This window comes from Leptodactylus fuscus, chromosome 4 (genome assembly GCF_031893055.1).
Source record: "Leptodactylus fuscus isolate aLepFus1 chromosome 4, aLepFus1.hap2, whole genome shotgun sequence".
Lineage (NCBI taxonomy): Eukaryota > Metazoa > Chordata > Amphibia > Anura > Leptodactylidae > Leptodactylus > Leptodactylus fuscus.
The window spans coordinates 126,504,409-126,517,069 of NC_134268.1; the positions used below are offsets into that span (position 1 = coordinate 126,504,409).

At 41.9% G+C, this 12,661-nt stretch overlaps 1 protein-coding gene across 1 annotated transcript in view; it reads left to right on the top strand.

Moving 5' to 3' along the window:
- EPB41L4B (erythrocyte membrane protein band 4.1 like 4B) overlaps nucleotides 1-12,661 on the top strand; it is a 136,066-nt gene that overhangs the window by 77,790 nt on the left and 45,615 nt on the right. Inside the window, exons 4-5 of the mRNA XM_075271016.1 lie at nucleotides 2,387-2,465; nucleotides 12,380-12,424. Of these exons, the coding sequence (XP_075127117.1) occupies nucleotides 2,387-2,465; nucleotides 12,380-12,424 (124 nt within the window). The remainder of the gene's footprint in view (nucleotides 1-2,386; nucleotides 2,466-12,379; nucleotides 12,425-12,661) is intronic.

Genomic DNA, 12,661 nt, shown 5'->3' on the forward strand with positions numbered 1-12,661 from the left:
ATTTCCAGAGCACAATTCACATCAGGTGTAGCATGAAGCGGAGAACGCTAATCTAGATACTTAAGAAATCTCCAGTAGATATTGATAAGTTTGGAATTTTTATTTGATTGAATCTTAACCATATTGTAGAGAGCAAGGGTCTGTTAATCCAAGTCAGGTGAAGGGAGGAATTATGTTCTTAGACCAAAATTGAAAGACTATCAGAATGTCATAATCTGGCTACGATGAACCTCCCATTGGCCCACCAACCTGATGTTTGTGTATTGGCAGCCCGAGAGTGAGGATGCCAAAATAGACACTTGTGACAGCAAGGGAAATACAGTTTTGATGTGGATATCACTTAGCGCAATTGTGTACTGTTCCTTTAAAAAGTAATGTGCTTTTTGAGGCTGGAATTCAGGATGTAGCAGCGTCGTAACCAGTTCTAAGGCATCTCTGGGACTATTTCAGTGGTATTATGTACCTCATGAAGCTAGTTAATTATCCCTGTAAGGGTTATGGAGAAGATGATGGGAATCAAGAAGGCCGCCGTGGCTATCAGAGTATCGGTTTTTCCATGGCGAGGAGGGATGTATTTTATACAGGCAAAAATATCTTTGCTGGAGAGCCATGGAATCTACACTTCTAAACGAGTTGTCTTCTAAAGGATCCGTTGTTGGAATGTGAGGCCACGTGGCTGCAATTTGCGTCAGTTGAAATTTCAGTCCCTGGTTTCAATGTGGCGGCTTGGCCGCAGTTGTGCAGGAGGTAGACCAAAAGTTCTGGTGGTCAATGAGGATACTGAGCAGGTTTGGAGGTCCTATTCAGGCGTTCTTGGAATTGGGAGGCCCCAGTAATCGTATAGAGCCAGAGATCTGGTGCACAGAGAGTGAATCTACTCCTGGCAAAAGGTAAACCATGTCTCCCTGTGCACAGTATTCTATGTCTGACCTGATCAGTGAATTGTATAGAGGCAAAATCTATCCTTGTCCTGAGCATCTATTTCTCTTTTAATGCAGCCCATGATTTCATTTGCTTTGGCGTAATCTGTCTGCACTGATTTGCTGAAATTAAAGGGATTCTACCATTAAAGCAACTTATTTTCTAATTACCAAGTCGGAATAGCCTTAAGAAAGGCTATTCGTCTCCTACCTTTAGATGTGGTCTCCGTCGCGCCATTCCTTAGAAATACCGGTACTTATCGGTATGCTAATGAGGTCTCGGCAGCAATGGGGCGTCCTTCTTCTTCATCTGCCTCCTCCCCTTGCCTGTCATCTTCTTTCTTCGTCATGTCTGACACCTGCGCAGTCGGCTCTGAGACCCTGTTAGAGCCGACTGCGCATGCTCAGTAAGGTCCGTACAGCCCTCCAACGCCTGGATGAGTTTACTCGCGCATCGGAGGGCTGTACGGACCTTACTGAGCATGCGCAGTCGGCTCTAATAGGGACTCGCAGCCAGAGCCGACTGCACAGGCGTCAGAAATGACGAAGAAAGAAGACAACAGGCAAGGGGAGGAGGCAGATGAAGAAGGACGCCTCCATTGCTGCCGAGACCTCATTAGCATACCAGTAAGTACCTGTATTTCTAAGGAACGGCGCGACGGAGACAACATCTAAAGGTAGGAGACGAATAGCCTTTTTTAAGGCTATTCCGACGTGGTAATTAGAAAAAAAGTTGCTTTAATGGTAGAATCCCTTTAATTTCAGCAAATCAGTGCAGACCGCTTACACCAAAGCAAATGAAATCATGGGCTGCATTAAAAGAGAAATACTCTCCCAATCAGAGTATCAGAAGGATGTTCCAGTTCAGGACTTACCTGTCTGACACTCTTCCCTCCCCTGTTACTGCACCTCCTTGTTACCATCTCCCTCAGCACTTAACCAAGAGAGTTCCTTCTCTGTGAGTAACAAACTGCTTTACAAATTGTCAATGTACATCAATCTTGCAATTTGCTCAGTTAGATCCATAATTTGGGCTTGCAAATGTTCTCACATCCTTGCACAGAAATGTGTCCCCTCAAATGGCTGCTCAAGCAGAGCGTACTGTACATGGTGCAAGATGTATAATGGAGCGCATTGCTAAGCATGGAGCATATCTAGTATATTGCTTTGTCATCTTAGCTTTTAGCACAGGCCACCAGTTGAGTCCAGGACGTATGTGACCTGTTTGTTCATCAAGGTAAAGCACATATGGGGTGTCTATTCCTGGTGCTGCAGCATGCTTCCATGCATGTCTGAAAGCATAATCACACATGAGCAGTATGTATAGAGTTGTGTCTGGATAAATCTTATGGTTGCACAAGAAAAGCTGTGCCCTTAAAGACTGCATACATAATAACTTGTCAATTTTTTTTTCTTAACCATGCAAACCATGCTCTCATTGTTTTTTTTTCTTTTTCTGTTAACAGTAGGACCTCCATATACTTTGCATTTTCAAATTAAATATTACTCCTCAGAACCAAATAATCTACATGAAGAGTTTACAAGGTATGTTTTGTGTTGGCAATGAAATATATTTAAATAAAGCATTAACCATTTAGGGTGTTTTAACCTGTAGGGCAGTGATGGTGAACCTATGCCACGCGCGTCAAAGGTGACACATCAAGACATTTTGTGTGACACACATCGGCAGCTACTTATTGTGTTATTGCAATAAGCAGCTTCGATAATTTTTACTCAACTTTGCACTCTCCTGTCCTGGCCACAATTCATTGCCTCTTCTAGATGGTTCTACATACAGCACCCTGGTGTTCTTCCAAGTTGCCTACAGTGCATCCTGGAGGAGGAAAAAGGTAAAGGAGGATGGCCAGGACTGAAGCATCAACAAATGAGTAAACATTATCGGCTTCTACTCTGTGTGGGGTTGGAAGGAGAAAAGGCGTCATATAATGCAGGTAGGCTTTAAAAATGTGGCTATATCCTGTCTGGGGTGGTATAAAAGGGGGTTATAAACTGTGTGGGGGCCATAAATAAGGGGGATCAAATGCTGCGTGGGGCTAAAAACAAAAAAGGGGGGCATAAAAAGGATCAGATACTGTTTGGGCCTATAAAAAGAGGTCATAAATTGGGGGCAATAATAAAGGGGCTGTATATACTGTAAGGGCCATAATAAGCAGAGTTATATGTTGCCAAAAAAAGGTCATATACTGTTTGGGGGGGGGGGGCTAAAAGAAGGGGGTAATATACCATTTGAGGGCTAAAAAAAAAGGGTCATATACCGTGTTATGGGCCAAAAAAGGTGGTCATATATCGTGTGAAGGAACAGAAATACATATAATATAAAAATATAACTTTAATATAACTATAACGGCTATGAATGTATAGAAACTCTCATAAAATTGTGGGCGAAAAAACGCTTTAACCACTTCAGTACCGGGCCAATTTGTGGTCCATGACCAGACACATTTTAGGTTTATTTTGTGTATGCGGTTTTGAGGGCTGTAACATTTTTCCCGTATGTCTCAGTCAACTAATTTTTGCGTCTTTTTTCGGGGACACATAGGGCTTTATTTTTATGTTATCTTTATTTTCGAATGTGTTTAATTTTTTTTTTATATCTGGGAAAATATAAACAAAATAGGAGGGAAATTGTGTCTGGTTTTCAATTATTTTTTTTTTTTTTAAATTTAATAACACAGTGTCACTGAAAAACTTTAAAATATAATTTTTCCTCTCCGTTGCGGTAATTTTTATTTTGTATGGTGTCGTCGGGGGTGGGGCTATAACCTTTTAATAACGGTGTTTTATTAGCGTATTATTTATTTATTTTTTATTTTATTTACATTTTTTTAAAACTTTTTTATTATATTTTTATTTTTATTTTTTTCAGATTGTGTCCCCATAAGGTAAAAAGAGACCTTTGGGGACATCTGATCACTTTTTTTTTTTTTTTTTGTACTGGAGTCTGATTTCTGCTATAACTGGGGCTGCTACATTTAACCTCAGATACAGGAGGAATCCAGCCTCCTGCACACTGTATATACAGCTTACTGAGCTGATCTGGGGTCCTGTAGGACCCAGCAGCTCTGGTAAGACTCTGCTCCCAGCGGATCACGTGTCCGCCGGGTCAGAGGGCAGCTGAATTATGGCTGCGTCCATAGCTGTGTATACAGCGCTCATTGAGCGCTGTATACACAGCGATCGAGAAGGCAGGGGAGGTAATAAATCTGCCCTGTCTTTTCTCTGGGAGCTCCGGCTGAAGTTACAGCCGGCTCCGAGTGAAAGCAGCTACACGATCTCCGTGCAGCTGCTGTGTTCTGACTGGACGTACAGGTACGTCCTGTCAGAACTAGGTAACCACTTCCCGGACGTATATAGTCTAGGGGCGGTCCGGAAGTGGTTAAAAAGTATAATAAAGAAAAAAATAAATAAAATTTCTAAATCACTCCTTTCCCTAGAATACGTATAAAAGTAGAAAATTACTGTGAAACACATACACATTAGGTATCCCTGTGTCTGAATGTGCCCGGTCTACTGAATATAGGGTATCTGCAGTGCTCCTATACCATCGGGAAGGGGTTAATAGGAGAACTGCAGATACCCTATATTCAGCCCGGTTGAATTCCAGGTGAGGGGGAAAAAAAAGAATCTTCAAGCTCAGGGAAGGGGCAGACAGACAACCAAAACACCCCCTCCCCTTCACCAGCACCCAGCAACTACTGTACCCAAAAACTCCAACCATTTTAATTTTTGAAATTTTCCAGTAGCTGTTGCATTTCCCCCCTCGGCTTATACTCGAGTCAATAAGTTTTTCCAGTTTTTTTGTGGTAAAATTAGGGGCTTCGACTTATATTCAAGTCGGCTTATACTCGAGTATATACGATAATTATAGATATTTCTAGGTGTGAAACAGCACACAAGTTAAACTAGGTATTTTTACGAATTTTGAGACACTAAGCTCAATAGGTTATCCATCACTGCATTGGAGTGTGCTGTGTCATGTTTTTAAACTAAGATTTGCCACATTTGAGTGCAATATTGTAGCAAAAAACAAAACTTAACCACAGTGGGACATATTTCTAAGACTGGGTTCACACCAGTGCTTGAATTCCATTTGGGGATTCAGTTCCCCTTTCCACTTGAAAAATGCATATAGAAAAGTGCTGCAAGCAGTGCTTTTCTCTCCATATTTTTCGCCCTTTTTGGGTGGAAGCCGAGCGGAAACCCGGCGGACCTCATTAGTCTATGGGAGGTAACAGCTTTTTTAAGTCAATTAGGTTTCCGTTCGGGGGGGTCTCTCTTGTCAAAATGAAAAAAAATTGTGGCTAAAATCTAAGAAACATCTGTTGGATCAAAATGTAAAATAGCCTTGATAAATTCTTGAGGGGTATAGTTTCCAAATTGACGTCATGTTTTGTGGTTTTCTGTTGTGCTGTTGCCCCTAAAATGCCAGTACATGAGATATGACTTCAAGGAACAATTTCAGCAAAATTTGCTGACTTGGGCAACCCACAAAGTGGAGATCGGGCGCAGATGTGAACCCGCCCTAAGGCCTCATGTAGTGAGCTCCAGCAGAAAAGTTTCTCCCACAGTGCTTTATATATACCTATATGGAAAATGCCAGCATTTCCATAGATATAATTGACATTGCCGCAACAGTTTTTGAAATTGCAACATGTCCGCTGCTGGAATTTTTCTGCAACGTGTGGATAGGATTAGCCAAAATTCCTACCACTTTTCAGGAACTGTATAACGCCACAGTTTTTTCCGCAGTGCTTACGCTACCTTGGGCCCTGGCCTAAAAGCTAAGTAGCGCTCATTGGGACTCCTTCCCTTCTGTGTCTTGGTGTGTGCCCATATATCAGTTTACATTGACATTTGGGGTACTATGGTAGTCGGGAGAGCTTGTATAACAAATTGTGAGATGCATTTTCTCCTTTAACCCCTTGTGGATGTGTAAATTCTAGGGCTAAATGAACAAATTGGTAAAACAAAATTATGGGTGTAAATTTAATTTTGTCCTAATTCCTGTTATGGAGCTAAGATACTTCATATATGCTGTTTTGACTTATTTAAGGGGTGCAGTTTTATAATGGGGTGATTTTATTTCTGGAAAATTTCCTATTAATCCATAATTCAACGCAAAACGTATCAGCATATCAATAAATTTACCACTAAAATGAAGTACAATGTGTCACACAAAGGCAATCTCAAAATCACTTTGAGTTAGTGTCCCAAAGTAATTACCGCCTAAAAAAATAGACCTTTTCAAAAAGTCAAGAACTGGCTACAATGGGAAAAAGTTAACTGTAGCATTTTTGTGTACCTTAATGTAATAGAAGAAAAAAAATCTAACATGCACAACTTTTTCTTCCCTCAGAAAAGTAAACAAACAAGATGGAAGACAGTGTGCATCATGTTGTTTACATTAGTGTAAATGAGAACAGACACAGAATCAGTCTGTCTGTTACTTTGCCGTAGTTAATATCTGTCTAGATGACGGCAACAGACAATAACAATGGAAGTGTGAACCTGCCCTACCCACTCTACTGCAACCCAATAGAGGGAATCTGAGGATGGGAGTAGTAATTGTAGTGGTCTTGTCACAGGTAGGCTGAAAACATTCAACTGAACTCCTCCAGCCCACCTCTTAGGCTAGACACTGCATGGTAGTTGTTCCCCAGCAGATTCCAGTTGGGGAAGAAGTCTTCTCTCATCCTGAGTAGTGTGGTGGTGTTTGGAATAGCGGTGATGTTCGCAGGAATGACTTAGGAGACAGCGGTGCAGTTTAACCAAGGTGAAGCTTTATTCTAAGTTAACTCTTGCAGCTGCATGATGGGGTAGTAGCTTCCACATGGATATGAATGTATAGAAACTCCCATAAAATTGTGGGCGAAAAAACGCTTTGGGATGAGGGATGCCCATACTGTGATGTTATATGGTGCCTTTACTCCACTCCACACAATATACAGTCCTCTGCCTCACCCACTTTGAGAGATGGGGACTGAGTTAAACAAAGTGCTAGGGGCCCAGATACCTGGATGCAAATGGGTTTTGGCTGACAGCAATGACTTCCGTTTTTCAGGGCTGTGTTAGGTTGCTGACGGGCCACAATTGTTACTTCTACCTCAGGGGCTGCTGAGGATGTCTTTCAGACCTGGCATCTGCTGTAATAGCACGGCGGATACCGGGAAAAATTTGTGCCACCGGGACAAGCCCAGGGTCCATAGCATCGCCGCGCTACAGGATGCCAGAGGCAGCAGGAGTGAGACGATGCTGCGACCCCTCTCCTCCAGAAATACCACACACACACGCACATTTCGGACTATTAAGCTTTTTGAAGAAACTGCGGCATTCCTAAGTTTAGTGGGATCTTCCATGTACTGATGATGTCACATGATACAGCGGCAGCTCTGTTTTATTCAAGTGAATGGGTCTCAACTTCAATACCAAGCACAGCTCCTATACAATGTATGGTCCTGTGTTTTTGGTATTTTGTGCAGCAGGTTTCCTGGCATTGGACCCCACCAATTATATATGGTGACCTCTCCTAAGAATAGGTCATCACTATGTATGTACTGGAAAAATCTCTTTAGTTAAAATACATGCTGTAATTCAAGCAATTTCATTTGGTTTATTTCCAAGATTCATTATAAATACCATTGTATGAACTACCGTATTTAAATTTATTGTCCAGGATTATATATATATATTTTTTTTATTTTAGTTTAAAGGATGTGAAGAAAAAAAATACTCACATATCCCCGGTGCTCCATTGTCTCCCATTGTGCTCCGGTCCTGCTGTTACCATGTTTTCTTCTGGCAGGAGTCCACGCCACACAAGACTGCGAGGCCAATCAGAGGCTTAAGGAAAGGGATACTGAACGTCATGGCTAGGATTTCTGGCAAAAAAAGACATTGGACCAGCAGGACAGGGACCATACTGATGACAGATGAAATATTTTTGTTTTGTTTTTTCGCCTTCCCTGGCCTAACCTAATTTATTTATTTTTTTAAAATCCTGGACTACCTCTTTAACAATGTTATACAGATTATAGTAAATTAAACAGATGCAAATTCTTCAGCAATCATGACGGTCTGTGCTACTGATATGTCGTCACTGTTTTATTCCTTGCAATTAGTATTGTCTTTAACCCACAGGAGAGACAACTTTTTATAGATGGCTCATCTAGAAGTTTAAAGGCTGTGCTGCTACATATTGGGAACAAATATCCATCTATTCCTTTGACTCACTCCATACACTTAAAGAGGACCTTTCATGATTTGGGGCACATGCAGTTTTATATACCGCTAGAAAGCAGACAGTGCGCTGAATTCAGCGCACTATCAGCTTTCAAATCAAATCAAATAGGCTTTATTGGCACGTCCGAATGGATATTTGGCATTGCTAAAGCTAGGGGTATAACAGTCAGTGGAGTCTCATCTTCCTCTGGTTTGGTGACAGCTGGACATGTATTGGGCAGCGATCTCCACAGTGGCCTCTTCTTCTCCCAGTAGGATGTAGAGTTTCCTCTTCTCATCTGCAGATATGAAGTCTGGGATGTGGGCAGAGAGTCTTTGGTAGTAGACGGCCCTCACAGCTGAGTATTTGGTGCAGTGTAGCAGGTAGTGGGTCTCGTCTTCTAGGGCCCCCTGGTCACAGAGCTGGCACAGTCTGTTCTCCCGTGGCTTGTACGTTTGCCTGTGTCACCGCGTCTCCATCTCCAGGTTGTGGGCGCTCAGTCTATACCAGCTCAGGGTCTGTCTGTGTTTTGGGTGGCGTATTCTCTCCAGGTAGGTGGCTGTCAGGAACGCCCTTCTGATGGTGAAGAGCTACGGTACCGGCGCTGATAGCTCTTCATTTGGGGCACAATGCGTGAAAGCCGACAGTGCGCTGAATTCAGCGCACTGTCGGCTTTCTAGCGGTATATAAAACTGCAAGTGCCCCAACTCATGAAAGGTCCTCTTTAAAGGAGGACTACAACAACGTCAAGAATTTGTTGGAGATACTGAAATATGTTACTCATCGTTGGGATGTTATTGGAGATTCTAAGATGGTAGCGTTTCTTATGGGTTTATAGGGTGGTAACACAAAATATCCCTGCTACCTTTACCTATGGGGCAGCAGGGACAAGAATGCGCATTGCCACCAGAAGGACTGACCACAACGTACTGAGTTCTCTTTGGGAAAGAGCAATGTAAAAGGAGAGTTGCTGGTGGAACCCCATGAGGTTCTAATGCCTCCTCTCCATATCAAATTACATCTCGTGAAACAGTTTGTCACAGCTCTAGATAAAGAGTCCCCAGCTTTCACATACCTTCAAAATATCTTTCTGAAGCTGTCTGAGGCCAAGATCAAAGCTGACATTTTCATCGGTCCTCAGATAAAGAATGTGATGGAGTGTGTAGAATTTCTTCAGCTACTCACAAAGGAGGAGAAAGTGGCTTTGTACAGTTTTCTTGAAGTGGTGTGAGGTTTCCTTGGTAAGCACAAGGCAGAAAATTATGTAAAGCTGGTCCAAACTCTTGTGCGCAAGTAACACGAAATGGGCTGCAGGATGTCTCTTAAAGTTCATATTCTTGATGCCCACCTTGACAAGTTTAAGGAGAATTCTCTGAGAAGCAAGGAGAACACTTTCATCAAGATACACTTGATTTTTAACGTCGCTACCAAGGACAGTACAATGAAAACATGATGGGAGATTACATTTAGGGACTTGTTCGAGAAAGTGACTTACAGTATAATCCTAAATCTAGAATGCAAACACATTTTTAAAGGGGTATTCCCATCTACATAATTATTTTTTAATTTGTAGTTGATTACAAGTTAAACATTTTTGCAAATGTAATTAATTAAAAATTCTGCAGAGGTTTAAAGATTTTCTCTAACTTTCTTAGTGGTGACAGTCTGTTATCTTGATCGGTTGCCATGGATATGACCACCAATGCAGAAACTTTCTAAGGTCAGAAAATCAGTCATGATTTCCTTTTTGTGGCCGGGATATCTTCTGATACATGTAGTGTCCCTGCCTGATAACCCTGCTGAAAATCATAGCTGGGTTCCTGACAAGTCCCAGACCATAGAAAGTTTCTGCATTAGTGGTCGTATCCATGGCAACCGATCAAGATAACAGTCTGTCACCACTAAGAAAGTTAGAGAAAATCTTTAAAACTCTGCAGAATTTTTAATTACCGTATTTTTCGGACTATAAGACGCACTTTTTTCCCCTCAAATTTGGGGGGAAAAGAAGGGTGCGTCTTATAGTCCGAATGTGGCGCCTGGCACCCGCTGTAATAGAGAGGCGGATGCCGGCAAGGGATAGATGCAGGTGCCGGGGCCTGAGACCTCGCTACGCTCCTCTGCCCTGCATGAAGCCAGCAGCGGGAGGAGTGATGCTATTCCGCTCCTCCGTCCCCTGCCGCTGGCTTCATGCAGGGCAGAGGAGCGCAGCGATGTCTCAGGCCACGGCACCTGTGCCAGCGTCTATCCCTCCCCGGCATCCGCCTCTCTAGTACAGCGGATGCCGGGTCAGTATCGGTCCCCACCGGCCCCGTACCTGTGACGTTGCAGGCCGGCTCCTGCGCGGCGATATCGCAGGAGCCGACCTGTTCGGGTGAGAGCCGGGAGCCTAATGAGGCTCCCGGGCCTGTCACGGCTATATATTAGTATTGCGGCAGGGTCTATGACCAGCCGTAATACTAATATACAGAATTGCCCATAGACGGCAATACAGTTGTATTGCCGTCAATGGGACTTGCAATCAAGTGACCGCAGGTTCAAGCCCCCGGGGGGGAATAAAAAAGTTAAAAAAAAAAAAAAAAATAAAAAAAATTTAAAAATATGAAATAAAAGTTCTAAATCACCTCCTGTCCCTAGAATATATATATAAAAGTAGAAAATCATATATCATAAACCACCATTTTTTTTTTTTTAATACAAGGTGATCTAAGCAATAGATATTCCCCAAAATGGTAAACTAAAAAGTACTTCTGGCCCCGCAAAAAAACCCCACTCTATGCATCCCCGTACAGCTGCAGGGTCACCTGTCAATGTGGCCTTGCAGGTGTTGCAAAACTACAACTCCCATATATTAAATATTGTAACATTTTTTGCTTCAAAATTTTTTTTCCCTATTTTCCTCCTCTAAAACCTAGTGCGTCTTATAGTCCAGTGCGTCTTATATTTCCAAAAATGTTTAAATTTTAATTATCTACAAATATATACATGATTATGTACATGGGAATACCCCTTTTAAGTTTAATATCTTGACTCTTTCAGTACTGTATAATGACATTTTGTTATTGTATATGAAGCTAGACCGCTGAATATAGTGGTTATTTTTACAAACATCAGACATTGTTTTTTATGACCAGGGCGTTGAAACCAATAACAAAGTTGATTTAATAATAATTAGTATTTTCTGTATTGCCAGCCTATGCACTGTTAGGAAATAACATTTGATGAGCAAGGACAAAAACTCTGTTACATAGTTTTATTACTACTTTAAGATACCTATTATTTATACATTGAAGTGCTTTCTTTTTAGAGCTTACAAATTCTGCTCTGCATATTTTTTCAAATCTCCAATTTGACATTTTTTGCAATTCTAAAGTTAGTCTTAGGTCTCATTCACACGGGGACAGAGGGGGCGGATTTTGGCGCGCAATCCACGTCATAATCCGCCCCCTCACAATGGTGGTATATGAGGGGCCACACGGTGGCTCAGTGTTTAGCACTGCAGCCTTGCAGCGCTGGATCTTGGTGTTCAAATCCCACCAAGGGCAAAAAATCATCTGCAAGGAGTTTGTATATTCTCCACGTGTTTGCATGGATTTCGATCCCATATTCCAAAAAGACATACTGATAGGGGAAAAAAAATGTACATTGTGAGCCCTATGGTGGTCTATGGAGACTGCTAGCGATCTTTTTTCCTTGAGCGACATGTTGCCGCTCATGGAAAAAAGAAGCGAGCTGCCCTTTCTTTCTTCATTCGGATTCCGCAGCTCATTGAGCCGTGGAGTTCGCCTCGCGGCAGCACCCTCCAGACTAGGCCCATTCATTTTGGGCCTACCCCCGAGCGGGAAGCCGCGACTGACAGTCGCAGCAGGCGTATTTTGGTCCCGATTTTGACGCAGCTTCCCACATCAAAATCGGGACCAAAATACACTATTCGTGCCCGTGTGAACTAGGCCTTACTCTGTGTGTGCTGACACAGATTTGTTCAATGGACTGTCATATATTCTCATCCCATTCATCATGTGAAGACTGGATGATGAGAATAATAATAATAAAACTACAAGAACAAGAATAGACAATAAAATTTTAAGAAAGGAAAAACATTTTCAAATTATACCTGTATTTCATTTAAAATGTGTGTTTTTCTGAGACCATATTTGTAAGAGAAAATCTAACATCCTAGTATTCTGAATACTTTTCAATCTAAACATATATGTTTTTTCAGGTACTTATTTGTATTACAGCTTAGACAAGACATTCTATCAGGAAAGTAAGTACCAGTAATCTTTTAGATCATTTTTTACAACAATTAATTAGAACCTCTATACGGTCTGTCAAAAAGCATGCCTTCTACACATCACATTGTCATGTCAGTGATTGTCAGAATTTAACATGATGTTATTCATATAGATAATAGGCCTTACAGTACTCGTCTATAGGCTTGTACTGGGGGTTCACAGTTTAGCGTCATTCCTGGGCAGTAAGGAGTACCCATCTGATCGTATAG